This window comes from Pongo abelii, chromosome 23, assembly GCF_028885655.2.
Source record: "Pongo abelii isolate AG06213 chromosome 23, NHGRI_mPonAbe1-v2.0_pri, whole genome shotgun sequence".
Classification (NCBI taxonomy): domain Eukaryota; kingdom Metazoa; phylum Chordata; class Mammalia; order Primates; family Hominidae; genus Pongo; species Pongo abelii.
The window spans coordinates 28,281,057-28,306,992 of record NC_085929.1 but is presented as its reverse complement, the minus strand read 5'-3'; the positions used below and the strand labels follow the sequence as shown (position 1 = coordinate 28,306,992).

The 25,936-nt window shown below is 57.4% G+C and overlaps 1 protein-coding gene across 1 annotated transcript in view; it reads right to left on the bottom strand.

Moving 5' to 3' along the window:
• The window catches only part of GNB1L (G protein subunit beta 1 like), a 67,000-nt gene that overhangs the window by 7,426 nt on the left and 33,638 nt on the right, over positions 1-25,936 (bottom strand). The window contains exons 3-6 of the mRNA XM_009234113.4: positions 25,539-25,664; positions 17,182-17,344; positions 11,587-11,685; positions 6,923-7,138 (exon numbers count right to left, since the gene is read on the bottom strand). Coding sequence (XP_009232388.1) covers positions 6,923-7,138; positions 11,587-11,685; positions 17,182-17,344; positions 25,539-25,664 — 604 coding nt within the window. The remainder of the gene's footprint in view (positions 1-6,922; positions 7,139-11,586; positions 11,686-17,181; positions 17,345-25,538; positions 25,665-25,936) is intronic.

Below are 25,936 nucleotides of genomic sequence, written 5' to 3'. Positions count from 1 at the left end.
TAGAAGCAAGGAGAAAAATGCAAAGGGCAAACCTAAGAAAGTCGATGCTACTGTTTAGTATCAGACAAAGCCAACTTCAAGACAAAGAGCATTACAAGAGACAAGGGATACTTTGTGCTGAGAAAAAGGCTCTGCACCAAGACGAGGTGACATCTCAGCACCTATATACCCACACTCAGCCCCAGAGCTTCAAAGCTCATGAAGCAAAACTGGCAGAGACAAAGAAACAGGCACGTTTGCAATCACAGTTAAAGATTTTAAGAGCCTTCTCTGCGTAACTGGTAAAAAAAAAAACAACAAAAAAAACAAACAAAAAAAAAACTAGACCAAAAGATCGGTAAGGATATTAAAGACTGGAACCACGTCCACTGACCTGGGTCAGGCTGACGGAAGGCTCCACCCCACAACTGCGGAACACACGCTCCTTTCAAGTCCATGTGGTGCACTCCCTGAGACACGCCATGTGCTGGGTCGAAAACAAGCCTCCATAAATTTCTAAACACTGCATTTGCACTGCGTGCATTCACTGACAACAGAATTAAGCTAGATTAAAGATATAGCTACAAAATCAACGAATATTTGGAAATTAAATAACATACCCCCACCAAGGAACCTACAGATCAAAGAGGAAATCACAATATTCTGAACTGAATTAAAATGAAGACACAGTAAGTCAAAGCCAATGAGACTGAGTCACATGGAAGGTGGCCAGGCTGGGAGCTGAATTCTCAGCAGCCCAGGGAAGTGGCAGGACCTAGACCCATGGCCCAGCAGCTGCTGCTGCTCAGAGAACGGCCCCTCGGCATCCAGGCCCGTGCATCAGAGGCCACCAGCACAGCCACCAAGAGGCCCCTGCCCGAGGAATCCATAAAGGATGCGCTTTTTGGCTTCCAGAGGAGGTCTTCAGATGTAAGAACGCCCAGGGCAACGCTCACACATGAAATGCAATCATCAACGTGAGAACTGGCTCCATAAGAGATGTGTCTACACCTGGAGGGCCAGGAAGGTTGGAGGTAAAATGATTAAAATGTAAAGGCTATAAAGGGAAGTAGTGACCAAAAGAAACCTGGACTGAGCCATATTAATAGTTGGAAAAATAGGCTTTGGGGCAAATGTCCTTTCTAGAGATGATGAAGGGGAATGAAGAAAAGACCTCATTCACCAGGAAATCACCATTTTAAACTGGCATGTTCCTAGGCCAGCTTCAAAGTGCATAAAGCAAATACAGACAGGGCCCCAGCAAAAGGGAACAGGACAGGCCTGTCTGCGCCTGCTGGGGACCCTGGTCACCTGCAGGATGTCTTAAAGGCCTAAGAATCAGTGGACACGGGCCTGGCGCTCACGTGTGCAGCGGGGCGTCTGACAACCAGCACCGCCTCCCTGGCACATGTGCAATGCTTATGAAAACTGGACAGCCCCGCATTTCAAAGAACTGATATCATTCAGACCTTGTTCCCAGACCACAATGTTAATTAAGTTAGAAATTGAAAACTAAAAAATAACTGGGGGAAAAAAATCAAACATTCAGAACCATAAAAACATTCTAATTAACTCAGCAGCCAGAGAACAAATAAAAATGGGGTCTTTGTGTCAAATGAGGAATATGGAAAAAAAATAATAAAAATGGGGTCTGCCTGGAAGTGAGGGGAGGAAGACAATGTCTTCTTGCACCAGGGAGCCCAGCTGGACAGTCACCTGTGGAAACAGGCTCCATGTGGGGCTGGCAAGGGAAGGCTGAGTGCCGATGGGCTGTGCACCTGACCTCAGGCAGGGCAGCAGATGCAACCCAGGGGACATGGGATGGAGGGAGAGCATGGCAAGGACAGAAACAATGAACAGAAAGATAGAAATGCTCAAGGACAAACACATACAAGACTGATCAGGAATAAAGCAGGGACAGAGCTTTGAATGCGGCAGAAATTTAAACAATCATCACGAGCAATCCAAAAAAGGTCACTAGGAATACAACCTTGAGGATTTGTATGCCCACAGACAAATTCCTAGAAAAATTCCCCAAATCAGGAAACCTAAATTAGTCCACAAAGAAAACAACCCGGGCAGAGAAAATAACTGCCCAGTAATGGTGCAGGCAAAGACCAGCCTACAGTCACTCACGACCCCCCACCTCCACCGCCCAAATGTGTCCATCCATCGGGAGAAGAGGGGACGCTCCCTACCAGCTCCCTGAGCCTGGGGCTCCTGTCACTAGGCAGGTGGTGGGAGAGGGAGGTCCAGGTCCGTCTGTGGCCCTGGGCAGTTCTGGCCCAGCCCAGCAGAGTGGGTGGAGCACATGTCACACATTGGGGGGGTGGGGGGTGCAGGCGGTGATTTCAAGACTTTTCCCTGAGATTCAGGGACAGACTGAGGATTTTAGTTGTTTTAATGTTTAAGAAAACTCCAACAATGCAATGAACAGATTCAAGAAGAAAACCTGTATGAGTCGGAGAGATGTAGTGAGATCATTTAGTGACATCAGGCACCCATTCAAGACCCAGATTCTTTCCCCAGGAGGGGTGGGAGGAGCCTCGCCTGGTGAGATGCCACCAAACAACCCACAGCCAGCGCAGCCCTCATCCCGGCCTGGGATACCACCGCCTGCGCCCCCGACACTGCTCTAGGCTCCTGGCCAGTGAGGTCAGCGCCTTGCCATGCCCTCAGCCACCTTGCCGTCCTACCTCAACACCAGCTTGTCTCTCAAGGCCAAGCCCCTGCAAGCCTATCATCCTGCCCTTTCAAGGCCTCTCCAGGGCCCGGGGCCCCCCGGTTCATGGACTTACCAAGGCCTGCAGCCCTGACCCCTCTCATGGCCCCTCCCCTCCCACCGCACACTGTAACCAGCACAGTCCCAGCACATCCCAGACACTCTGCCTGTCCTCTACCTCTCTTGCCTGGCAGACCTTGGCTCTGGGGGTCTCGGCGGTATCCTGCCTGTGCACACACAAGCAGCTGAATGTGCTGCAGCACGACACACAGCCATTGATTGGCAACCGCAAGCCCAGGCTGGCCTCAGTGTCCAGAGCACCCGGCCTCGGCGCTGCCTCCCCTCCCTTCACACCAGCCCCTGCCTCCCCACTTGGCTCCCTGTGACCCGGCTAAGGGGCCGTCAAGGCCAGCACCTGCTGCACGGGGCCGTGAGGGGATGCTGGCATGTACCTGTCATGCGTGTGGGGTTCGCCGCCTGTGCTTGCAGACCCAGGAGCCCCTCCCCAGCTCTCAGGGACCAGAACACAGTGGCCCAGGGAAGGAACTGGCGGCTGGGAAGAACAGGAGGCTGATTTGACGCCATCGTCACTGTCACCCATTTCTCTCCTGTGACCTCTGCCCTAAGTCAGTGGTAGAGAGGGGACACCAGGCCCCACGCCATGGGCCTCACTGGAAGCCACTGCGGCCTGCTCAGGGCCCTCTTGATAGGAATTTGCTGGCAGGTCCTTCCCAGGGAGAAAAGAGCTGCCAAATGCCTGGAGCCACAGGTGTGTGGCGGGGTTTCCGTAGAAGTCCTGACCAGGGATCTTCACCTGTGGGAGGCTGAGATGCCTAGTTCCTCCTGCCCAGCAGCCTGGCTGTGCCTACCCACCAGCCAGGCGGCCACTGCCTGCAGGGACAGGAGCGACCCCACACCCACCTCAGCCATTCTCAGAAAGCAGTGACAGCATCAAGGTAAAGAAAACCAGGTTCAAGGACCAGCTTCCCGCAGGAAATGAGGACGATGCGGGAAGCCTGGTGGGGCCTCCTGGAGAAAGACTAGGGCCTGCTCCAGCCCTGTGTTCCTGAAGAAGAGGAGGACTGGTCCTGGCCCTGCAGTGACGGCAGCCAGGGCCCTGCACTACCGTGCTCCTGATGGCAGATGGAACCATGTCCACGCCCTGCACAAGCCTCCCCTCCTGATGTGATGCACACGGAGCTGACCCGGGGCCCTTTGGCCTCCCTCCTGGCTGCCCAGCAGCTCTGCTACTGCCCTCTAAAGGGAAGCCTCTGGCAGACGGCACAGCAGCCACCACTGCTGTGCAGATGGGAGCGCAGCTGGGACACCTGGCCATGTCTCGTGGGAGAGCCACGGTTGGTCCGCTTCCCAGGCCAGGCTGCCTGGGGTGGGGGAGCCTCATTATTACTTAAAGGCCTAAGAATATGGCTGGCTGTAAATCAGTCCCCACTTCAAGGCTGTGGGCGCTACCCCAAAATGTGGGAGGGAGAGGGCCTGCGTACCACCTGTATCTGATGACAACGCAGGCTCTAACTGTGACAGCTCACGGGAAAGCCACCTCAACAAGGCAGGCTCAGGGCTCCAGTCACCACTTGCCCCCGAGGCACTCTCAGGTGGCATCCTGACGTGGGCAGCCTCCTCGTCACCACCGCGGCCCCTGGCCAAGCCCCAGCCTGGACCTGGGCCTTCCAGGAAGGACCTCTGGCCACCAGTGGCTCTCGTAGCGCATGACCTCAGGTGCCAGGAATGCGTGGTGCGGCGAGGCCACCATCTGGTTCCGATTACCCATGCTCTGCTCCGGGAACCTCATTCGCGTCTCTACTCCCAGCACCCGCCGGGGGGAGACTGATCTGGGCTCATGAGAAGCTTCGGCAAGAGGGTACGAGGGACACACAGCCGCGCCCACGTGGCTCTTGGCCGAGGAGTCATAGTGCAGGCGGTGGGTGAGGACACCTGTGGGTGCTGAGGACCTTCGGTCACCTTGCTTGCTCCCGGGCGGCAAGAACGCTCTCAGGCAGCTCACCTCCGAAAGCGGCCCCAGAGGCTTTCCCTGAGGCCGGGGCTTTACAGAACCTGCAATCTCCAGGGCCTCTAGGATCAACGTTAAGATGTGACATTGGGCAGAGGGTGGCGCGTCAGCCTCTCCGGCTCCCTGTCCCCTGTCCCCGGAGTCGCCTGTCCCCTCCAGGCCTCCTCCTGACCCATGCCACACAGGGCTCAGCAGGGGAAGCGCCTCTCCTTCGATGTGCACCACGGGCCGATGCCCTGCCCAGCACGCCACAGCCACGCCAACCACTCCCTGTTCCTGGTTCTCCCTTCTGCTCTCACTTTTCAATTCATTAATACTTGGTCCCCCTTTTGCTTTAACTTTTCAATTCATCAATCCGGTCAAGTTCATCTCTGGACTGGAACATGCCCCATAAATTAGTCTTAAGTTCCAGCAGCTGTTTCCCAAACACGCCAGGAGAGACGAGGCAGATCTGGGCCAGGACGGCAGGAGGGCCCCTTCCCGGGGTCCTAGGCGCAGAGGTGGGGACTGCAGAGAAGAGCCCTCCGGGGCTCTCAGGGAAGCTGCCTGGGTCTTCAGCCCTTCGCTGTCAGGCTGGTGAAGGACAAGCCAGTGCCAAGTGAACACTGGACCCCATGGGGGCAGCCCTGCAGGATCCCTGCCAGGCTTGAGGAGGAGGGAGGGAGTACGAGGGAGACACCCCTTCCAGACATGCAGACCCAGCACCCAGAGTGGCTCAGCCTCCCAGCACCCAGAGCAGCTCAGCTTCTAGCTGCTAAGAATGGGCATCATGATGATGACACATCCACCCACCACCCAGGCCTGCTAAGCCTTAGGAGACCCTTCCTCCCAGGGAGACATGAGAAGCTCTGTCGCTTACATCACGGCCTTGTGCCCCCACCCCCAGGACAGCTGATGTATGGGTGACGGATGGACACAGCTCTCCTGCAAGTCTACCATGTGCCCACACAGGTTGGTGATGCCCACAGGGCACTGGGGCCACTCACAGAACCCCACCCCTCTGTGTATCCTGGTCTCACCAGGGCACGTCCTTCCGCAGCTCTACCATGCGCTTCAAAGACTCTGGTGGTGCCCACTCAGGGGTGGGCCTGATGGACCTGAGGTGAGCCCTCCCCACCCCACAGGGTCTAGGGCTGGGCAAGCATGAGGCGCAGCAGGCTTGCTAGGGCTGCTGGCAAGGCTGCCCTGCCTGGGGGGCCCAAAGAATGCCCTCTCTGTGGCCTCCTGTCATACAGACAGCCTGGACCACAGCCCCACAGAGAAGGGCAGCCCCGGGCCCTGTCCTTGGTGAGGCTGGGAGCTGCTGCTGCTTCTGCCAGTAGCCACCTCACGGGACATGCAGCTCCCCCTGGAGGCCCTTCACCCACTAGACTGGGCAATCTGACCACTCGTTGGCTATGGGTAAGTCTCAGGCTTCCAAGACTTCTGGTGAATGGGGGCTCCTTGTCCACCCCCCAGAAACCAGGATGTACCCAGGCCACACCCAGCACCTCATCCCCCATGGTCTCTGCAGCCCCTGAGACCTGCACCAGAGTGAGACCTGGATAGGAAGATCCCCTTGCCCCCACCAGCCTGACCTGATCCCTCCCATCCCAAACAGGGCCACGTGTAGGCCAGGCCACCCTGGAGCTACAAGCCCAGACAGGGACAACATGGTGCCCCTCGAGCCATGCCAGCCAGGAGAGCCCAGGAGACAGCATGGGAAGATCTTCAGAAACCGCCAGGCGGCCCTGAGGCCTCCCAGCCTTCCTGCTGGGCTTTCCTGCTGCCCGTGAGCAATGGCCTCCCTCGGGCCAGCTCCAGACCACCACGGGGGCCGCAGCTCCTCGCAGTTTTCCACACTGGTTTTTTTTTTTTTTTTTTGATTAATCAGTTCCTTACTGACCAAATTCCTCTGAGTTTTTACAAAGGGGTTTGAGTATTCCTGGACTCTGCGTGCCTTTCTCTAGATGGACAAGATGTGACGGCATGAACCCGAGGTCTGGGCGAAACCCAAACCATGTGAACGGTCTGCCAGCGCCCACGCCCCCTTCTTCCTGCGCCAGCCATGGACAGCCCCCCTGCACCCGCCTCCAAGTGATTAATTAGCCAGGGATCTGCAACAACTCCTCTTCATGCCTAAATATTGTTTCAGCCTATCAGACTGTTAGTGCAGAGCAGGATAAATGAGGCCTGGGGCCTGGCGCACTGACCTGCAGGGCCTGCTGCCCGTCCAGGCTCCAGACAGCCAGCGCCTTCCCCGCGGAGCCTGAGATGCCCCTGGCCTTCTGGGAGTCAAAGTCAAGGTCCATGACGGGCTCCTCATGGCAGGCGATGCGGCTGCACACCTTCTGCTCAGAGACGTCCCACAGGGCCACCGATCCATCCTCATAGCCGGCCAGAAGGAGTGGGCGGGGGCTGCAGTCGGCCTGCGGGGAACAGCAGAGCAGTCAGCTCCTGGAAGGACCCTGACTCCAGTGAGTTTCAGGGGAGAAGGGGCTCTGGAAATCTCCTGCCCCTCCTGCTGGCTGGGGCTGTTTCCCATGTCTTCCACGTGGCTGCCACAGCTCAGAAGCTCTGCACCGCCAGTGCCCTCCCACACAGCCCCTGGATGGCTGATGCTGTCAGCATGGGACTGGCACGGCTGCCCTTAGGGCACCCCAAGGACATGGGGCGGAGGGCACAGAGCCAAGCCCGAGGCCTCCCACTGCTGTACCACTTCTCACCAGCCCTGCAACCTGCATGTGCCCACCCCGGGTTCTGCCCAAAGGGGTAATGCTGGGCACCCACCAGCCACTGTGAGTGCTGCTGACCCTCTCCACCTCTCCCATGCACAGGGACCTGTCCTCCTGCCTCCTTTCCCCAGGCCTAAGATGTGTGGCCACCACTCACTGGGGCTGGTCACCTGTCTAGAGCCGCCAGCCAGAAGAAACCGTGAGCTCCATCTCCATGAAAAATGAACTCTCTGTGCTTTGTCAACGTGGCTGCCGAAGCCCCCGCCCCTGAAGCCTGGCGCGAGCCGCCCAAGCTCTTGTGATGAATGAGGGTGCAGGTCAGAGGGCTCCAAGCCCTGGGCAGACACCTCGTTTGTTAAGCCTCTGGAATAATTGCAGGAGGAGAGCGCTGCAGGATTCCGCATCACCCTGGGGACACAGCCGTCAGTCCCCGGCACCAAGAATGACAGCCCAGAGAAACCTGGCATGGCTGAGCAAGGAGACATAGGGGAGCCAGAAGGCACCAGGGCGTGTGCCTAACAAAGGGATGCTGAGTCCTCAAACACCACAAGGACGAGGGCTCTCTGCATCAGAAGGCTGGTGATGGGAACCGGGGAAGCCAGGCCCGGAGCCCGAGGCCAACTGCCCTGACCTGGAGGGGATGGCCATGCCAGGGACAGAAGGACACTCACTGTGCCCTGAAGGACATGGGCATGTGAACCCGAGGCCAGAGCTGGTCCAGTGGTCCTCATACATGTCCCTGGAAAAGACTTGTAAAACCACTGGGTTCTAATAACGGAGTTCACACAGACGAAACTGAGAAGAGTGAGGCTCCGGGATGAGGCAAGTGGCGGTCAGTGCATCTTCTCCCGGGGCACCTCCTCCCAGACCTCGTCCCAAGTCATGCCCCGTGGCCAGAGTCCACACTGTCTCTGGGAGGCAGGGCTGCCCCGTGGCCCCGAGTGTACTCAGCGCCCTGCCCCTCCCTGCAGAAGCCCTGGCCACGCTGCTGCGTGTGCTGTTTTATCCCTGGGAGGAGCTCCATGTTGGCACCTTTCAGATCACCTGCTGGGAAATGAGGCGTGCAGGGACCCACAGTACTTTCCTTCCCGACATGGGCGCCATGCCCTCTGCACAGAAGCTCCTTGCAGGCGGCCCTGGCTCCCTAGAAGGGCCTCCCCCTGGTAAGCGGTGTGTCTGAACTCACAGTGGGTGAGGGCCAGGTGAGAGCAGCGGGGAACACTCTGCATCCCAACCAGGAATGCAGGCCAGCCCCAGAAACTGACTCCAAAGACTCTCCCCATTGGACCCACTCCCCTTAGGCAGCGCTCTGTGGTGGTGCCTGTTCCCAGCCTGTGCCACCCTCCTCCCCAGCACTTTCCTCCACTGCCGGAGCTGAGACTGCCTGGGGCTGCTCCCATCACCGATGTCCTTCTGGCAGTCTCAGAGCTTAGCGCCTGTGTGAAGCCACTGCCTCTGAGTTCAGATGCCATGGCCAACGCAGGGACTGTGTGTGTGACTGACCCGCCTGTCGTGGTGCCACAGGGTGGCCGCAGCAGAAGCCAACCTGGCCTGGAGGGGCTTGCCCTGTGGTTGCCAGCCCCTGCTATGCCCCTGGTCCCTGCAGCCCCCCAGTGACAGACACCACAGGCTGGGCAGTCCTCTTGTGGCTGGAGCACTTCGGTGCCCACAGCCTTGATGCTGCCTGACCTCTGCAGGGGAGAGGATCTGAAGTCTCCTGGACCTGTTCTTCTCTGCCCCCTCCTTGCCCGCAGATGAGACCTGGTGGCCAGGCTTCATTCTGTACCCCTCCCATTGACTGGCAGCCCCAGAGGGACACAGCAGGTCGGGGGCTGTGGGAAGCCCTCCATGTACCATACCCCAAGAAGCAGGGCAGGGCTGACTAGAGGGGCCCCTGCCCTGAGGGCTGTGCCAGTGACTGCCTCAGGCTTGACGTAGGTCCTGACCTTTTATATATTAATAACAATTATTCTTATGTTGCAGGTCAGCTGCTTAGAGGAGCAAAATAAGAATACACTAAAAATTAAAAATTAAAAAAAATTTTAAAATAAATAAAAAATAAAAATGTGATTGCCCCCAAAAAAAGAAAACCCTCGGTGTTTCAGAAAAAAAAAAAAGCAAGTCAGGCCACTGTGCCACAATTGGATTGATCAATTATAATCCGACCCTCAGGCTTGGGGATGGAAAAGGGAACATGTGGAGTTAATGTCGGCTTTTCTTAGCGGAATGCTTCACGCTGGATCTCCATCACCAACAGAAACATGATTTGTCCTCTGTCAACTACCTTAATTACCTTAACAAGTTTGTACATCCCTTTCTACGCATTTTTCTGTTGGAATTTTACATGATTGTGCAATGACCCATGTTTCCCAAGGGGTGGAACAGGAGCCATGCAGACTCGGACACCCTTCCCCAGGACCTGGATGCCCTGCCCACTGCCTGCGGGGTTGCAGCCTTGGGGGGCATTTTTCCTCCCAGCGGAACCTCTGTCAAGCCCTTGGAGGAGCCTTGTGTGGGCACATGGAGGCCAATGATCCAGGCTCCGCTGCAGTCCCTGTGGCCCGGCTATGAACCTGCTGGCGCCGAGTTTCATCATCTCAGGTGAGCCTCCTGGAAGCCACCCTGCCTCCTGTGAGGGCTTCTCCCCAAAAGTCCACAGCCACAGAAGCAGCACCACAGGATCAGCCCACGGGAGACCCCAAATTCCAAGTGAACCTTCTCAGTCAAGAAACCACAGGGGGAAGCTGACTGCAGTAAGGGGCGCCCACTTTCTGGTCATGTAGACAGAGAGAAAAGCTGGGGTCAGGGCCTCTGGGGGTGCCCATCCTGGTGGGCCTTGCAGGGCACGCAGATGCCCACAAACTGCACAGGCCCATCCAGTCTCGCTCTCGTGAGGAGATCAAAGAGGCAGCGAGCCAGAGTCACCTCCTGGTAAAGGCCCAGCCCAGGGCAGTTCTCAGAGCCGAACAGAAAAGGAGGGTGCCTGGGCCGGGCGTGGTGGCTCACGCCTGTAATCCCAGCACTTTGGGAGGCCGAGGCGGGCAGATCACGAGGTCAGGAGATCGAGACCATCCTGGCTGACACGGTGAAACCCCGTCTCCACTAAAAATACAAAAAATTAGCAGGCGTGGTGGTGGGCGCCTGCAGTCTCAGCTACTCGGGAGGCTGAGGCAGGAGAATGGTGTGAACCCAGGAAGTGGAGCTTGCAGTGAGCAGAGATCACGCCACTGCACTGCAGCCTGGGTGACAGAGTGAGACTCTGTCACAAAAATAAATAAATAAATAAAATAGAAAAGGAGGGTGCCTGGCATGACTTAGGGCCTGGGAAGGGTGCTGCTGGTGACCCCTTACCGTGGGCTTCTGAGGCAGCTCAGGGCTGAGGGGCTCTTTGCAAGTGAATGCACGGGACCACTTGCTCTGCAGCCCTGGACATGAGCGGCCCCGAGGAGGGCAGCTACACCTTGAGCCAGTACTGGCCTGGAGGGTGATGAGGGAGGAGGCTGGCCTCGAGGAAGCTGTGCTGCATGGAGGCAGCTGGCCCAGAAGAGTCCCTCCCAGCAACCCCGACCTGGGCCCTGGCTGATGCCTTCCAACCCTGTCTAACCACAAATAACAGTTGAGAAGGAAGGAAATGTTCATGGATCAGAAATTCCAAATGTGGCCTCAGGGAATGTCATTGTGTTAAGTCCACTCCTGCCTCTAAGAGGCAAAGAAGTAACAAAAATTAATCCCAAGCAAAGCGGGGGCCGTGCAGGCTTGCTGCAGTTAGTCAGCGTGGCCCGCCCTGCCCTAAGCAGGGCCCAAGTACTGATGTGCTGGCAGACCCCACTGTCCCCTCCTCACCGCTCACTGGAGGGCACCACGAGCTGCGAGGTGAGCCCACCGGAGCCTGCAAAGGACGAGGACCTGCTGCCACTGCTGCTGGCTGAAGCCAGGCCTCTCCTGGGGCACTGACAGGAGGCCCCTTGCAGCAGCAGGAAGCAGAGGGCTGTGGGGACACTGAGGCAGCTGCACAGGTTCCCTGCGGCGGGGGGGTGGGGTGTTGCCTGAGTGGCTTGACGATAAATCAGATCCTGAATGGAGCATGACTCATGGCCGTGGGCGTGGCCGGCAGGGCGTGGCTGGTGCACGCGGGGCCTTACCTGCCACAGCTGCAGGCACATGGGCATGCCCAGCTTGGCATCTGCCTTCGGCTTCAGGGCGCACACTGATGTCTTGGATGGCATCTCCAGAATCTGAACCTGACAGTAAGAAAACAAGTTGATTTGGGCCGTCGCCAAGTCGAGTCTGCGCTATACAAACAAGAGACTCTTAAGGCGATTAGCCAGGGCTGCTGTGAGTTTCTGTCTGCTCCCCTCCCCATGGGCACCTGGGAGCCCAGGCTCCTAATTAGGCTGTATGGGCCTTTGCAAAACACTCACAGTGTTCCTAGGTCACTGCCTGGCAGCTGCCCCGGCCTCTCCCGACGTTACCGTGCAGGCTGAGCAGGAGGCTGGTTCACTGGCCCCTGACAGAGCCCGACGATTCTCTCTCCTTCCTGGTGCAGGTTTTACATACGAACCACTGTGAGTGATCTCAGGCGTAGCCATGGTTCTAAGACTCGCCCAGGAGCACCTAGCGATTTGCCACCCACTTCAGAAATCAATGTGATGTGCGTCCTCTGAGGGCAGCTCCGGGAAACCTGGCTCCCCCAGCACCCCGGTGTGCCCTGTGCATCGAGGCTGCATTCCAGGTCCCCTGAACACAGGCCAGGGGCCCCCTACACCTGGGCTGGGAGATGTGCCATGCCGGCTTGTGGGGTGTAGGCTCGCTGGTCACACATCTTCTGAACAGCCAGGTCAGGGGATGGCCGAGGCCACAAGCAGCAGACTGCCAGGTGGTTCTGCTGGAATCCAGGTCCACCTGCACCCTCTGCCCTCGCTCTGGGAACTGGGGAGGCTCAGCCAGCCCTGAACTTCCCCAGGTATGAGCAAGAGCAGCTCACTGGCCCCTGACAGAGCCCGCTGATTCTCTCTCCTCTGTCTGCTTCTCCTTCCTGGTGCACGTTTTACATAGGAACCACTTGGAATGAGCTCCTGATAACATGGCAATAACATCAATGCACAGCCACCTTGGACAGAGCCTGGCATACATGGGGCATCACCCAGTTTACACACGAGGAGTCTGAGCCCCCGAGGCTGGGGGCTCTGAGTAGGCAGAACTCATACCAGTTGGTCCAGTGGTCTCTGGCCCCTCTATTTTCCTGAGCCAGGCAGAGGGATCGTGTCTTAGGGGCCCGTGCCTGTGTGGGTGAGAAGCTTGCTGCCCTCACTAACCCACACAGAACAGGCCCGGGACCCCAAGTCTGAATCCCAGATCTGCCACAGGCATGCTGGGGGTGTGCTGAGGTCACCTCTGGGCAGGGCAGAGAGCTGGGCCCACAGCCGGGTCCTTCCAGCTACAGAGACCTGCTGAGGCGCCCACCTCCAGTATGCGGACCAGGGCCACGGTGCTTCCTGGGCAGGCTGCTCTCGCAGCTCAGCCTCTGCCAGCAGGGCTTCTGCGCCACTCAGCACCAGGAGCTCAGCCTCTGACAGCAGGGCTTCTGCTCCACTCAGCACCAGGAGCTCAGCCTCCAACACAGAGCTTCAGCCCCACTCAGCACCAGGGATGGCTCACAGATCTAGGCCCCACACAAATGCATGCACACACACATGCATGGGTAACATGTACACACCTGCACACACAAATAGAGGCTCCTGCCCATCAAGACCAGAAACCAGGGGCCTCAGGGGGAGCCAACCATCTGACGAAAGAGGCCCCCAGGGAACAGAGCAGCATAATGAAGAGGGCAAAAAAGAACTCAGTAATGGGAGAGGTGATTACAGTCAGGAACCAAGAGGCTCAGTGACGGTGAGACCAAGCCTGCGAGCTCTGGGGAAGGTTGTCAAGCCTGAACTCCAAAGCCGGCCAAAATGGTAAGCAGGAGGGTAAAACAGAGGTCTCTGTGGACACCAAGGATTCCTTGCGGAAAAACCGCTCAAGGAGAAGCTCTAGCAACATGGAAATACAGGAACATTGACGTCCAAAAACCAAGACGAGGTGCCACTGAGCCTGGCACAGAAGAACGTGGAGAACCCAGGAGAAGCTGGGGTGGGCTTAGCCGATCTTTGTCTTCTGCAAGTAACAGCCACTCCGGGACAGGGTTTCTGCTCAGGATCAGCATGGCCACTGAGTGAAGAGCTAGAGGCACCAGGGCGGCCTGCAGGGACCAGAGTTATGACCCATGTGCCACCTCCGTGATCCCAGCTAAGGGAGCAGCGGCAAGCTGTCATTGGGTGTTGCCACCATTGTCCCTTTGCTGTTTTCAGGAAGGGTCTGTGAGAGCCACTGTCAGGGATGTGGGGAGGGTCTGCGAGGGTGCAGACCACACTGTGTGGCTCACTCCCCACATTTCCAAATGATACAGGAGAGGGGCAGGGAAGTGCTGGGAAGGGAAGTCCCCTGGCAAGGGCTCCACCCCCGGGCCTGTGCCTACAGACCTAGGTGAGGACAGGCACTCCTGCCTTCACGCCCAAATGCTGCATTTCCCAAGACCACCCTGGCTCACCACGCCCCCATTCTGTGCCTATAAAAACCCCCAAGACCCTAGCAAGCAGAGACACAAGCGGCTGGACGTTGAGAGGACGTTGAGGGGAGCACGGCGGCGGAAGAACACACCCACAGAGGTTAGCATGCTGGCAGGCCATCGACCAGCAGAACGAGGTGGAATCTGGCCGGGCAGTTGGAGGAGAGCTCAGGCCACCCAGAGGCCCGACTCCAGGGGAAAACCATCTCCCTTCTGACTCCCTCATCTGCTGAGAGCTACTTCCACTCAATAAAACCTTGCACTCATTCTCCAAGCCCACGTGTGATCCAATTCTTCCGGTACACCAAGGCAAGAACCCCAGAATACTGAAAGCCCTCTGTCCTTGCAATAAGGCAAGGGTCTAATTGAGCTGACTAATACAACCCACCTATGGACAGCTAAACTAAAAGAGCACCCTGTAACACACACCCATTGGGGCTTCAGGTGTAAACATTCACCCTTAGACACTGCTGTGGGGTCGGAGCCTCACAGCCTGCCTGTCTGTATGCTCCCCTAGAGGTTTGAGCAGTGGGACACTAAGGAAGCAAAGCACGCCTCCATTGCACGCCCTGGGAGGGGATAAGGGAACTTTTCCCGTTTCACGACCTGTTTTCCCCATATTAAATTGAGAAGCTTTGTTTTGTTTTAAAGTCAGAGTCTCACTCTGTCACCCAGGCTGGTGCCATCACAGCTCACTGCAGCCCTGAACTCCTGAGCTCAGGTAACCCTCCCACCTCAGCCTCCCCAGTAGCTGGGACTACAGGTGTGCGGCCACCAGGCCCAGCTAACTTTTTGCAGAGATGGAGTCTCACTGTGTTGCCCAGGCTGGTCTCGAACTCCTGGGTTCCTCCTGCCTCGGCCTCCTGAGTAGCTGGGACTATGATTTCCTACTTTTTGCACTCCTCTGTGCCAGATTTCTTAAAATAAGATCTGTTCCTCTTGTCGCCATATCAGGAGGATGGGCTAGTTCCAGCAGTTAATGGGGTGGGGAAGTAGGGGACTTAAGCCAGGGGCAGGAGGAGCTGCCCTGAGCACACCTGTGCCTCTGTGGGGTGGGGAGGGCTGCGGAGGAGGCAGGCACTGGCTACACAGCCTACACGGCCATACACAGTCCCCAACCAGGGAGGGCCTGTCTCATTTTGGGCTCAAAAAGACCCCTCTGGGGACAGTGAGGGGACATCAAGGGCAAAGGACTTGAGCAGGCCAGTGAGGGCAGTGGCAAAAGATGGGAGGAGAGGGGCGCGCTGAGGGCAGAACCCAGGGCAGCCCTGATGCCCCACTCTGGGCGCTGCAGGAGGGAGCGGGGGTGGCGGCGCCTTGAACCACATCCTGGGTGCAGGGGAGCGGTGAGCCCAGGGCCTGAGCACCAGAGGTACACACCACGTCCACCTGGCCTGGGTCCTCAGCCCGGGGCCGCCCCTGCCTGCGCCTGTACTTGGAGCCTCCTACAGACACCCATGAGCTTTCCGCCTGGCACCTGACTACAACTTTTGTTTCCAGAAGGAAAAATGTTAGGTTTGGGCAAGTGTGGCCACCCAGCCGGCCGAGTGGGGTGGGAGTGCGGCTCCCTGGGCGTTGTCTGGGTGCAGGCCAGCGAGGCTTTCTCCCGCCCAGTCTGACAGATTCCAGGTGGGAATGTGGAAAGCAACTGTTTTCCCAGGATGTGCGAGGTCCCCAGACAGGCTGCCCCGGGAAAAGAAAGATGCTGCCCCACGGGGAGAGCTGAAAGCCAGGAGGAGGGTTAGACAGGCTTGAGCACAGGGGACGTGTGGCCGGGGGCAGCGCAGGCTGACCGAGGGCTGGCTGGCAGCCTGGGCGTGGCCAAGACCAGCGCATGGAGGACAGCAGGCCAAGGGAAGAGCTGACTCAAACTCCTGCAGCATTCCTGTGGGTCTGTAGACCTTGGGTCCCGGGGGAGGAAGCATGCCCCTCTTTCTCACATAAATACAACTTGTAACAGGTTTTTGGCAGATTGGCAAGAAAAGTGTATGTAGCTCCTAATTGGTTATTTAAATGCAATGAACAAATAAATGCCTGTTCCTATCTCATTATTTCTGTACTGGATCTGCCTGAAGACAGAACGACTCTCCTTGGGCAGAGGCCAAGCCCAACTGTGCGTGGGGGCTGTCCTGCCCAGTACCAGCTCCAAAGACTGCCGGGGCACAGCGAATGGGGAGGACTCGGCAGTGGGCATTGACAGTAGCCCCCAAGTGTGCGCCCCCTACTCCATGGTATGTCCTCCCCATGCCCCGCCCTCAGGCCACCATGCCCCACTCACCAGGCGGGACAGTCATCACTCACGGGCTCTTCTCTGATTTCCCTTCAGCTCCCGCAAGAGCTGAGCCTCCAGCCACACCCTCCTCCACTATGACACCCTCCCCACACATCTTGGGCACCCCTCCCTTGGCAGACCCTGCCTCCTGTGCCACTGGGGGTGTGGATACCACTGTCGAGCTGGGCCAGTCCTGTGTTACCAACACCTCTGGTCGTTCTGGCCTAAGCTCCACCTAACAGTGGCCTCCCTGCATGGTGATCCCCCCAGCCCCCTGGGTGTTCCCTAGCTCACCTTTCCCCTGGGGACTGTAATCACCACCTTGTGCCTGCACCCACTCATCCCAGCCCTGGTTCTGTGCCCTGAGATACCACCCTCCCTGCTGCCCTGGCTCAGCCCTCCCCAGGCCTCCAACTTCATCAGGGCCTTGGTCTCTCTCCCACCGCCTCCTGCCAGCTGCCCCGGAGCGTTCTTCCCACTTGGGTCTAAGGTCCTCAGGGCCTGAGCAGTCTCACCCCTGCCATTCCTGCCAGCCTCGGGCCTCCATGCTTGGCCATCCCATGCCGCTGTCCTCCATGTGCAGAACCATGCTGGGTGCCCAGGCCTCCAAAACACCGGCCCCTCCCCCAACGCCTCCTGATTCTCCCACTGCCCTAGGAGGATGGCTCATCAGCAAGGCCACCCCAAGGGGACAGGCCCAGGCCTAGCCGGCTGTGCATCAGCCCCGGCTGCTGGAGCTGCCGTCGGGTGGGCGGCTCCATGGAGTCCTGTGGGTGGGCGCAGGCGCCTCCTAACCAAGTGCAGAGGATGAGCACAGCTGTTTGGAGAACATGGGGCCTCAGGCGGGCTGGCTCTCACCTCGTCGCTGCCCTTCCCTGGCACGGCAAGCGTCCAACGTGGCTGGCCCCCGGCCAGGATGCTGCTCCGGCAGAAGCCCACACTCTCCAAGCACACGGAGTCCACGACAGCATTCCTGCCCTCCGCCAGGTCCCACAGGCACAGCTTCAGGTCCCGGCCCTGACTGCCAGACAAAGAGGAGACAGGCCTGAGACTCCCCTTGACAAGTGTCAGCTCCCGTGGCCCCTGCGGCGGAAGGAAGGCAAGGCCACGTTTCCAGAGAGTGGGTGCCATGAGCTTGGATCATCGCAGGTCGGGAGCCTCAGCTGAGGAAGGGCCTCACCGCTCTGGCATTGACACATGAGCCAGCACCAAAGTGCCCAAGGCCAGGACATGCAGCGGACCAAGGCTGTGGACCGACGGCTGCCCAGCGTGGCCCCGGGGTGGGGGACACCAACCCTGCAGTGCTGCACAGCACAGAGAGCAAACTTCACTGTGTGCACCCTAAAACCAGCAAACACCCAGGGTGCCGGGACCCCAGGAAGGACTGCAGACTGTGACGAGGGGGAGAACAGAGGGGAGCCAACCTGAGGTGTTTTGGGGTAGTGCTCATGACTAGACGCTTATGAGGTTAAAGACAAAAATAACTGTGCAGAAACTGTTCCAGTGGGTGAATTAGTTTCTCAGAGGGGTGCAGGTTACAGTTCTGAATCCTCTCCACGCATACACCTGGTAGAACAGACAAGGAAACCAGTGGTGGCTCACGGGCCCGGGGTCTCACCACAGGGAGATGTGACAAAGAGGCACAGGGGAGACATGGGCTGGCGGAGTCGAATTAGAATTGTAAAGTCAATATGAGCAACAAGTGTTTGGGCAGATGCACAGACAGAAATGAGCACAGACGGGTGTGCAAGCACAGGTCAGCGGGCACCCAGGCGTCTCCCAGCGCTGTCCACTGAGAACACCTAGAAGCAATCACCACACCTAACCCCAGGTCTTAGTTTCTTATCCTGTTCTCCAAAAACAGGAACCAGGGCTCTGGAGAAATGGCTGAGTCTAGGGTGGAGTGGAGGAAAACCAAGATGAGTCTCAAGCATCCTGTAGTGCCAGGCAGTGAGAAATGCTTCAAAAATAAAATAAGGCTGGGTGCAGGGGCTCAACGCCTGTACTCAGCACTGTGGGAGGCCAAGGCAGGCGGATAACCTGAGAGGTCAGGAGTTCAAGACCAGCCTGGCCAACATGGTGAAACCCTGTCTCTACTAAAAACACAAAAAAATCAGCTGGGTGTGGTGGCGCACACCTGTAATCCCAGCTACTTGGGTGGCTGAGGCATGAGAATTGTTTGAACCTGGGAGGCGGAGGTTGTGGTGAGCCGAGATTTCACCATTGCACTCCAGCCTGGGTGACAAAGCAAGACTCTGTCTCAATAAATAAATAAAAATAAAATAAAGACTGGGTGCGGTGGCTCACACCTATAATCCCAGCACTTTGGGAGGCCAAGGCAGGAGGATTGCTTGAGCCCAGGAATTCCAGATCAGCCTGGGCAAAATAGTGAGACCCCTGTTTCTATAAAAGACACAAAAATTGGCCAGGCATGGTGGTGCGTGCCTGTAGTCCCGGCTACTCAGCAGGCTTAGGTGGGAGGATTGCTTGAGCCTGGGAGGTGGAAGCTGCAGTGAGCCATGATCGAGTGACTGCGCTCCAGGAGACCCTGTCTCAAAAAATAAAATAAAAATAAAAAAGGATCGGAGATGTCAGAAGGACACGGGCTCTGAAGCTGGAGCAATCTGAGAAATCAAATAAATCATGGTAGTATTAGATTTTAGCCCAAAGAAAGAAGTAAATCTGCATGAGCCCATCCTCATGGGTGAATGTGTATTATGTATCAGAAAGAAGGAATAAACCTTCCTTCCAGCTTCCTATATTCCAATTAAAGTAGAAATCTGCCATGGCTGGGAGGGATGAGGGAAACGAGAATACCCCAGTAATAACAGGTGCAGGCAGAGTCCACAGATGGATGCTAAAATCAGCAGCAAAAGGGTAAGGGTCTCAACATGTTGCCCAGGCTGGTCTCAAACTCCTCGGCTTAAACGATCCTCCCGTCTCGGCCTCCTGAGTAGCTGTGACTACGCTCCCCAGATGTTAGTAATTACTGCAGTGGTTTTAACACAGGGCCACACATCCTTGGCTCTCCTCCCCTCAGGAGGTGAAGCTTCCTTTTCCCTTTGCATGTGGACTGCAGCTAGTAAGCAAAAGCTGTACCTTGACAGTGGAGTCAGGCAGACACTTCCTGCCCCAGTGACCAGGGTTGTCCTCCCCAAGCCATGGGCCATCAGGGACCCATGTGTTCAGCATGGACTCTGGGATGATAGGATGAGAAACCTCACTTCTGTGGGTTTCTTCCCAAAACCCATCACCCCAGTGTTAACCTGAGAAAATATCAGACAAACCCAACCTGAGGGGCATTGTACAAAACATCTGGGCAGTAACTCTTCAAAAGTGTCAGCTAGGTGCAGTGGCTCACACCTGGAAGGTGGAAGCGGGAGGATTGCTCGAGCCCAGGAGTTCAAAACCAGTCTGGGTGACATAGTGAGACTCCATCTCACAAAAAAATTTTTTTAAATTAGTCAAGCTTGGTGGCGTGCACCGGCAGTTCCAGCTACTCAGGGGGCTGAGGTAGGAGAATTGCTTGAGCCTGGGAGATTGAGGCTGCTGTGAGCTGTGATCACACCACTGCACTCCAGCCTTGGTGACAAAGCAAGACCCTGCCTCAAAAAAAAAAAAAGACCAAAATGTTGAGGTCACGAAAATAAGTGATCACACACCAAAAGGGACTAAGGAGATGTGACAGCTCAGAGGATCCTGGAGCAGAAATGTCATTGGTGGACAAACAGAACAAACTGAAACAAAGTCTGGGTGTCAGTTATTATCATGCACCCATGCTCTGCCAGGAGGGCCGTGCAGTGTGCGGTGTGCGGTTGCGGTTGTGGTGTCCACACCACAGAGAATTCAGCACCACAAAGGCCAATCTGGCCAACTCAGTCCCTGTCCAAATCTCCATTGGGGTTTTGGAGAACCTGCCAAACTGATGTCAAAATGTACCTGGACATTTGGAGCACAAAGACTCGCACAGCCCCCGTGGCTCTGCTAGGCAGCAAGGCTCAACGTGACAGTGCAGGGAGGCCGAGATGGGGGTGTCCTCAGCATGGGGAGGGGCCGGGGCCAAGGGAGGGGAGATGTGGCTGCACACCACGCTCACATGGAGGGCACCCATGTAAGCCCTGTGGGGAGCGGAGGACTGACTTCTTTTTCCAGGAACTTTAATATTTTTTTTCTTTGAGATAATATCTTGATCTGTTGCCCAGGGTGGAGTGCAGTGGGGTGATCACAGCTCACTGCAGCCTCAAACTCCTCCCTCAGATGATCCTCCCACTTCAGCCTCCCAAGTAGCTGGGACTACCAGCGTGTGCCACCACACCCAGCTAATTTTTGTATGTTTTGTAGAGACGAGATTTCACTATGTTTCCCAGGTTGGTCTCGAACTCTGGGCCCAAGCACACCTCAGCCTCCCTAAGTGCTGGGATTACAGGAGTGAGCCACTGTGCCCAGCTTAACTTTTTATTTTGAATCAGTTTTGAACTCACAGGACAGTTGTGAGAACAGCACAAAGACCCCCTATGCCTCCTGCTGCAGTGGCCTGCTTCTCCTGGCCCCTCCCAGCCCTGTGCACACAGGTGAGCCTCTCACCAAAAACCCTGCCTTGTCACCACCGCATCCTGACCAAGGGTGAGCCCCAACAGCCCGCAGCCATCCTAGGGCGTCGTGGCCTGTGTGGGGCCTCGCGGGGCACACATTGCATTGCTGTGGGCCCCGGCTGCCTCTGCCCGCTGCATGGCCCCTTCTCTCTCCCTGTCTCTGCCTCTCTCTCATGTCCTTGCACTCCTTCCTTCCCTGGGGACGAGGCCTAGGACCATATTCCTCAGGGGACACCAGATGATGCTGCCTCTCCTCAGTCGTCACGCTGCGAGGCACACGATGTGACCTGCCCACCATCAGGGGTGTCAACCCTGATCGCCTGGTCAGGACCCATAGTATTCAAAGGCTCATCATCCCTAATTCTGATCATTTATTTTAGTGCTCAAATTGGCCCAGGCTAATGGGAGTCCCTGCAGGCTGGCTCAGAATCCTCTGACATGTGGCCATCTATGAGATGTTCAGACCTAGAATCTGCCATCTCGCGGGGAACCCTCACTCGGCTTAGGACACACAGGCATTTAGAAGCCAGGACCTGGGTGTCTACCTGCTCACTGCCAGAGTGTGCCCCAGCCACCAGGCCCCTCCGCACACGGGCGAGGGAACACACACGCCTCACACGCATGCACACAACACACAATCACACACACCACACACCTCATACACACCTCACATACATATACACCACACAGGCACCTCACACACACACAACTTACATACACAAACCTCACACATACAACACACAGGTTCTTTCTCACCTTCCCCCTTCCCGTGTTTGTAACTCTCCTCTCTGGGCAGGGACAACCCTGGCCTCTGTTCTCCTGGAGATGTTCACTGACATGCCCAACAAGCGAGCCCGCCGCCTGCCCTCACCAACCTCCTGGCCTCCCAGGATGCCGCTGCCACACCACTCCCCCAACCCTGCTTCTTTGACTGCCTGGAACCCCCTTCCTGCCCCATCCAAGGGGCACTGAGGTGGGGGAAGGCGGGACCGCTGGGTACCCACATGGAAACACAAGGCCTTCACTGCACACCATAGTGAATTCCAGCTGAACCATGGATCTACAAGGGACAACAGCAAAGCTCCTGGGAGACATGGAGAGAGGTCTCTCGGACCTCGATGCGGGAACTCCCGGCAAGACACAAAGGCACTCTCCATAAGGGGAAAGCCTGGCAGACTTGAATCAACTCCATTAAAATGAGTAACCTTTGTTCATTGAAGACACCATTAGGGGCCGGGCACAGTGGCTCATGCCTGTAATCCCAGCACTTTGGGAGGCCAAGGTGGGCAGATTATGAAGTCAAGAAACCGAGACCATCCTGGCCAACATGGTGAAACCCCATCTCTACTAAAAACACAAAAATTGGCTGGGCGTAATGGCGCATGCCTCTAATCCCAGCTACTCGGGAGGCTGAGGCAGGAGAATCACTTGAACCAGGGAGTCGGAGGTTGCAGTGAGCCGAGATCGTGCCACTGCACTCCAGCCTGGCAACAGAGCAAGACTTTGTCTCAAAAAAAGAAAAAAAAAGTAAGAAAAAGACAACAGCGACAGCTGACTGCAGCTACATGCAACACACAATGGTCACAGAGATAAATCTGAGTGAGAGAAGTCACACACAGATGCTGCTCCTTATGTCTCCACGCTTCCAAAGAAAAAAGCAGACAAAATAGTCTATGCTTTTCAGAGACATACATTCATAAATAAAGCAAAAATGAGGTGTGAGGGGCTGCCTCCTGGGGCATGAGGGGCCATCTCCAGGGAGAGCAGGTGGCAGCAGCTCGGGGGTTCGGAGGCTCAGGGGCCCTGCGCTCTACTTCTTGACTGGAAGGTGGTTGCTCAGGTGCTCACTCAGCCGTAATACAATGCTCTGAGCACTTGTCTTGCACTCTTCTGTGAGTACATTATACTTCACAAGAAAAAAGATTTAAAAACACCCTGCTGAGGTGGCTGTCGAGGGCACAGGTGCGTCCTTGGCATGCGGAAGGCTGAGGGCGTCCTCCCACCTCCCATCAACATGAAAGCCATCACTTCCTTCAAGGGCCACTTGGAGAGATTTGGCTTCCAAACACAGCTGAGCGCAGGCCGGGTGGTGGCCCACAGGCTCTAGTACAGTGCAAACGCACCTGGCACTCCACACCTGCAGTCTCCGTCCACAGACCCCCTGACCCGTGGCTGGCTCTGCCTGGGAAGCGGCCACTACAGCACCATCCCAGCAGGAAGGGGAGGTGCCCTCAAACACCAGCTCTCAGACTGCCCACCAGGCCTGGCACAGCTCCTGTCTGCAGGACAGCCTGATACCACAAGGCACTTATGCAAGGGACCACCAAGGGCTACATCGTGGCTGAAAGATCAGGAGGACACTTACAAACAGCAGCTCCTGATGCACATGGCCTGGTGGGGTTCTAGAAATGAAGTCTACTCTGACAATCAAAGACCAAACCCACTCTGAGGCCCCCTGCACCAGTGGTGGGGGATCTGGGTCGGCTTGGCCAGGATGCAGGCATGACCACACGGGGCTCTGCAAGCACACAGGCTCAGGGCCTCTGCTCTTCAGGACAACCCTGGTGCCTCCGTCACCTGCAGCCATCTCCCAGGTGGTAGGCACCGCGTGAGTCTGGCACAGACATGTTTTGCAGACTGGTGGGGGCCAGACAGGCCTCATTCTCCAGGGACTGGACTCCACAGTGCCATGAACCGGGCACCGAGTCCAGAGCAGAACAGGCCTGTCCTTCTGGAGTTCTGGGCTGTGATGGTGATGGCACGGAGTTCCCTGAATATGACGCAAGGCAAATCCCAGGACAGCAGCAGGCCAGTGCTCAGGATTCCTGGGCTGGTGGCAGCGATCCCCACACAGAGGCAGATGTCACTGTGATCAAGGACAATAGCCTGCTCCAGCATCCAGGCGGCCCAAAGGAGGACTTGTTGTCAGCCCCCTGCAGGCCTTACCTGTCCCACCATGCCCTGTCCCTCCCACTCCCCATGGGAAGCAGAGAAGCCCCTCACGCACCTGCCCCTGCCTGCTGCTTCCTGGCCTACCTCCGGCCTGGTGTCCCAGCCCCATCACCTCCACAAGACCATGGGGGCAATGTCAGAACCCAGCCCTGGGCTAATCCCCGGGGGCTGCCCCTCCCTGCTCTGCTGCCAGCTGGCCAGCACCCAGCCCCACTGTCCTTCACCACACTCACAGGCAGGCCCTCCAGGGCCACAGCACGTGGGGTCTCCCCCACCAGGACTGCCAGGCCCTCTTATTCCTCCGCCACCTCCTGCTTACCCAGCAGCTGCACCAGCGTGTGAAGTGGGGCCTTGTGAGCTGGGTAACCTCAGGATGAGGCTCTGCCACCCATGCAGGAGGATGGTGCCACGGCCACAGTAGGCCAAGTTGCAGAGGGGCTGTGGTGACTGGGACCTGGGCCCATGGCATGGAGGCAGAGGCTCCTCTGAGGAGGGGCCTGGGCTCAATGCGGACCCCCGGCCAGGGCGAGCTCTGCTGAAGGCACAGGCTGACACTGGAATGGGGACACAGCCATCACCATACGTTCACTAGGCTCTTCCCAGCAGGCACCTGGCCAGACAGCACAGCAGTCACGGAGGGTAGGATCACACTGTCTCGGGATGGGCTAAGGCCTCGTGAACCAGGGGGGCACCCAGAAACCTGCCCTTGTGCTAAGCACAGGCTAGAACAGTGGGGTCTGAATACCAATGGGGACAGGCCACCTCTGTGGACCCTTCCTGCTGGGATACAGTCTGGACAAGTAATCCCCAAGTGATGCGTAGGGGACAGAACACACACGTGAGCTCAGGGCCCCGAGGGAGGAGACCGCAGGGGTAGAAACCACAGGAGACACTGCAGGGGAGACCAGGTGGGGAGATGGCCCTCACTACCACGCCCACTTCAGAAACGCAGAAGCACACTGCTGTGGGACGGCACTACACACCCAAGCCCTGCGCCCCACCCCTGGCCACTCAGCCACCATCTTGCCAGCCACATAGCCATATGTGGCACAGGATCAGGGGCTGGGTCCTCTTGGGAAGAGTCAGGTGCATTGTCATAACCTAGTGAAGGGACACACACGGCCAGGGCTCAGCTGCCAGAACTCCTAGCTCCCAGGGCCTCCACCGGCACCGTGTGTGACCTGCCATGCTCATGGCACACGGCTCAGGCAGGATGGGCAGTGGGCAGGGAGGCCCTCCTTGGGACCACAGCCTGCATCTCTGATCCTGTACTTTGTCCCATTCCCCTCCTCTCAGCAAATGCCCTCACCCCTGCCCAGTTTCCCAAGCCACGACCCAGTGCCCTTGTGAAGGCCCTCCCACCAACTTGTGCCTGGGCTCACCTCAGATGTCACCAGCCTTGGAGCTCTGGCCTCCTCAGCTGGCACCTCCTGGCTCCAGCTTGGAGAAGAAGGGTCCAGTGGAGATGGTGGAGATGCAGAGGCAGACCTGCCTGCCTCCCCGCGACAAGGGGCTGGACCTGCACACCCTGCCCTTGCTGCGGACCCTCTGCTGGCCCCTTCTGGTCCCCCCACCCCATTCTGCCCCTCAGTGGGGGACACCAGGGCCTCCATCAGAGAGTTCCTGACTCCCCCGAAGGCCACACCTGGCTCCTGCACCTTGGAGACCCACCTGAGGAGCTGGTGCCCCTGGGGCAGCGTCTGCAGCCAGGTCACACACTGGCCGCCGTGGCCATCCAGGGTGGTGACCGCTCTCCGCGTCTGCAGGCTCCAGACGTGTACCAGGCCGCTCTGAGACCTGTTTCAGACAAGCCGAGCAGGGTGTCAGGGGGCAGAAGGGTGTGCTGAATGCTCTGGGGCCAGCCTGGAGGCCACATTGCGGGATGCGGGCATCTAGGCTGGTAAAGCTGAAAAGCCAACAGCTCTAAATATGAACTAAGGGCCAAACTGGCAAAGCGCTCCTCGCTCCTCTTCCAGAGAGGGGACCGGGGGACCCTCAGGAGCCTCTAGGGGTAACTCAGGCAGATCTGCTTCTCTGGAGGTAGGGGGAGCCATGCCACAGTAATGCAC